General features: G+C 38.8%; 1 protein-coding gene across 1 annotated transcript; it reads right to left on the bottom strand.

Annotated features, from left to right (window-relative positions):
• Positions 1,167 to 3,280, bottom strand: LOC109843088 (F-box/WD-40 repeat-containing protein At5g21040). Its single transcript, XM_020412020.1, has one exon. It carries the CDS (start codon positions 2,992 to 2,994, stop codon positions 1,411 to 1,413), a length of 1,584 nt encoding a protein of 527 aa, XP_020267609.1. The 5' UTR covers positions 2,995 to 3,280; the 3' UTR covers positions 1,167 to 1,410.

Here is a 4,498-nt window from a genome sequence, read left to right as displayed (position 1 = left end):
GTAGACGAAATGAAGCCTCCAGCTGCTTCTACGTTCACTCGTACGTCAGAAACTTCTCCAATGTTTACTTCCTTTTTACCATGACCAGATACTTCATAGCAATAATGTCTCAAAACATGCAATATAAAACCAAAAACTTTATTTTCCTAAAAACTTTATTCATCTCAGAAGCGTCATCGACTGAATATTTGCAACAAGTATGCAGCAGTCAGTTTCCATCCTCAGATCATGATTCGAGAAAAATACGACATATCAAAAAGACAGCGATGAAGAACAGTATAACCGACCGCATCACTTTCTTTCTCATTTTGGGAAACTTCTCGCTAGCGTTTCGAAACATCTCCCACACAAATTGACATGAACAAACACAGCAATATACTTCGACGCTTTGCATTGAAGTTCAAAGCTTTTGATCTTGATATTGGAAGGCTCGTTAAGTGATTATATTTTTTTTTATTCTCGCTAGAACTTATTCGATTTACAATAGACAGCCTCGTCAGTTTTCAAACTTTCATATCCTTTATTAGGTTGTTCTACCTGGTCATGCTCACATTTATATGATATAGCGCATGCTTGTTCTTCAGTATCAGAGCTCTTTGTAGACACATATGGAGGTTACAGGCACCGACACAAACACAAGTCTCAGACATGAAAATTTTCTTAAATACATACATACACGTGAGTCGGCTATGTATATCTTGTCTAAAGATACGGTTTTTTTTCCAATACCTATCATGCTTTTAGATTTGCTACCTGAACGATCATATTTGCCTGTTTATCCTTCCCTCAACTTTCAAGTAAACTTTTAAGTTACCACTCTGCCAACCGCTCATTGTCACAGATTCTGTGACTAACTATGATATGCCATCAGGTTCGATAACTTGAACCACAACTAAATAGTTACGGTGTAAGTAGGAGCTTTGGTAGCATACTTGCTGAACAGTATTTCCACAAAAGTTTCAATACTGATGTACTTTTCAAAAAGTGAGTCTAAATGCGCTTTCAAGCACCAATGAGTAGATTCCAACTAACATATATGTTAAATTCGTGATACATAAAGTATGAAAGCAAATGTCAATTAGAATATAAATAAGCAGATGGTATCTGAGAGCACAAGTATTCACATTGCGCATCTAGATTTTGACCAGAAAGGACACTACAAGTTGCAGAGAAATGCTAATTGCCTCCATTGAATTATGCTTATAGAGAACAAAACAGATATATAACTGCTCAATCAAATGATTTTCATACATGTAGGTAGGTAGAAACACTGGCTTTCAAGAAAAAAGACTTCCATGCATAAATATGAGTATAACTATGCAAACTCAAATAACAAGCTCCTAAAATCAATGCTACACAATCAAAGAAGTAACCCTTAATTTAAATTTTCGTTCATTACCCAAAGTCGGATCAGTTCTTCCTGTCACGCTGCTTCCCCTTCCAAATCCCGTTTCTGCTCCCGCTCATCTGAGTCTTCTTTGGCGATGCCAAGCTCTGATCAGGTCGCCCGCTCTTAGCATTCAACTCAATCTGTGCTTTCCTACGCCTCATTCTATTCTCCAATCGAATACTCCTTAAATTCTGAGCTCTCTTTGCAGCCTCCAGAGCTTGTGAAAAGTTCCAAACCCTAACTACACCCTCTTCACCCCCGCATATAATCCTATCAGCACCAACAGCAATGGAATATAAATCTTTCCCAAATCCATGAAGCATTCTCTGAGGGGGCTCAACAGCGCACAATACTGACTTCTTAGCTCTTGAACATTGAAGAAAATTTCTCACATTGATCAAAGCCAATCTTCCATCACTAGAAGCAGAAACAAGCCACGGGAACTCAAACGCAAGAGAGTTAACATGATCCGTGTGAGGTTTCCATGTCGCAATCATCCGGATTCCATCAACTGATGTTGAACTCCTAACCTCAAACATGTGAATAGCACCGTCTTGCCCACCGGTAAACAAAAGATCCCCCAAGAAACTTCGAGCAACAGAAGTAGCTTTGCCCATGTGAGCATTGCGCACAAGATCCACAAGCTCTCCACTTTCGATATCCCAAACATAGGCATGACTACCAGCTGTACTAGCCACAGTAGAGCCACAAGGGGCTAAGGACCAAACCCAATCAACATGCATCAGCTTCTTCAAGCACTTCAAGCTTGTTCTACTCCAAATACGAATACTCATATCCCATGAACCACTGAAAATTCTTTGTGAGTCCAATCCTAGGCAAGTAATCGGCCCTTCATGACCCCGTATCCTGAGCTCATTATTACCCGTGAGATCAAAACAATGTGGGTTTCCTTCAATTGCCCTCCAACCCTGAATGAATCCATCACCACCAGCAAGCAACATATCATCATCTGCTACTATAGCCCGAATCGTGCACCCTAGCGGGCGAGACCCAGCAATCAAAATCCCATCCTCCATACCCCACATTCTCACAATCGAATCGTAGCCCGAAGTAAATATCAGCTTTGATGTTTTCAAGAGGAAAACAGCCCGAACAGCTTTCACCTCCGTATTGCCGCAAACTCCATGAAGGATGTCCATAGTGTACCGACCCATGAAGCATTTGCTCTTGAGCTGCCTCTCGACAAACAGCTCGTTCCATGATTTGCCCGAATCGGGAGATGGGCTCGACGGTGGTCCCCATCTCTCGAAATAGAACTTCTTCCACCCCAAGTGATTGGTGGCTAGATTGTTGAGGAGTGTTGATACACAAGCTACAATCCCTAAATCTTTGGCGTCGAGGCAATGGAAGATTTCAGAGACCAAGGCAGCCGGGAGATCAGTAATCAATCTTCGGCCATTGGAACCAGAATCGCCACCGCCGCCACCGTTATCTTCTTCTTTAGGGTTTGGTAAAGTTTGCTTCTTTAGGGTTTTTTGAGGGAAATTTGGCCTCAAAACGCAGGAAAGATCAGAACTTAGAGAGGATACAATAATTGAATTGCTTGGTACCAAATGAAATGATTCTTGGCATTCAAATGCCATAAAAAGGAGAGAAACCAACCAGAGATGGATAGCCCCCAAAAATTTCCTTGAAAAAGAAAAAAAAACTATAAAAACTTCTCCTTGCCCTTCAAGTTTGGTGTTTTTCAGAAGAGGATGGTGAGTTGAGAGGGTAAAGAAGAAGAAATCGATGAAGGAAAAGGATTTGGGGAACTTTTTGTTGGAAACCCTAGCTTTTAGGAAGAAAAATAAAGAAATTACTATTAAAACTTATGGTGTGATTGGGAGATGATTTTACCCCCAGTTTGGGTGGTAGAATTTTAGTTAAATTTTCTCATTCATTCTCCTCCTCTATCTTTCTAAATGGAACTCCCAAACAAAAATAAATCAAAAATTTCCTTCCCCTTCTATTCTCTACCCTCCATCCAAACATGCCATTAAAAAGAATTCGCACCTTAAGAGATTCCGGCTAATTTTATTCGCGGGATGTTAATCTATATATAGAGAGAGATAGAGATTAATGGATATCTTTGATAATGAGGGGATTTTCCTCTTTGACAATGATGTGGCGCAATCCCCACCATGTGAAGGAGAGAATAAAATAGAAGAGAGAATTTCACATTGTGGGGATTGCGTCACATCATTGTCAAGGAAGGAACCCTCCTTGTTTAAAAATACAGACATTACATCTTTTATATATATATAATATACTAATCTTATTAATAGTAGAAAGAGAGAGAGAGGGGTTCTAATAAAAACCTCATTAATCTAAAAACTTAAAAACTCAATATAAATCCATTAGACCTAGATAATTCGGCAATGGCTTGAGAGTCAGTCAAAACAGTCAACAGACCACAATGCATAATTACCTCAACGAACACCATCTGGATACTCAGTGAAAAACTGTTCGGTTGAGTAAGAATTTGGATCACTGGCAGTGAAATCTGGATTCACTGCAAGTGAATTGGATTCACTGCAGGACTGGATCACTGCAAGTGAAGGACGTGTTCTTGAGGTTAATGAATACTTGGATTCACTGCGTTGAAGGTAATTATGCATGATGTTTAATAGAGGTAATTAATGCATTTAGTGTCTGGTTGACTGTTTGACTGAATCCTAGACCATATGACTGGTATTGTTTTTAAGTTTTTAGGCTAAGAGGTTGTTATTAGACCTCTCCTATATAATATATATATATATATATAATATATAATATATTATATATATATTAAGATATATATATATATATATATAATATATATATAATATATATATAAATATAATATATAATATGAATAATATAAGAAGAGAGAGAGAGAGAGAGAGAAACTTATGTCAACTTAAGTGGACGTCCACTAAGGTTCTTAGTCATTGATGATCACTTGATTGAGCTACATTGTGGATGATCCGCTCCGTTAAACTTGATCTACATATTCTAAAACCCCAACACACCAAATTTAGGGTGAACCCGTTGTGGTTTGACCCTCCGTCGAGCCATGTAAAAAGTTCTATTCATTCGAAACCGTTAAAATTGATACGAGTGGAT

Source organism: Asparagus officinalis, chromosome 5, assembly GCF_001876935.1.
Source record: "Asparagus officinalis chromosome 5, Aspof.V1, whole genome shotgun sequence".
Lineage (NCBI taxonomy): Eukaryota > Viridiplantae > Streptophyta > Magnoliopsida > Asparagales > Asparagaceae > Asparagus > Asparagus officinalis.
Note: the sequence above shows the minus strand (reverse complement) of the source record. Positions and strands in the feature narration are given on the sequence as shown.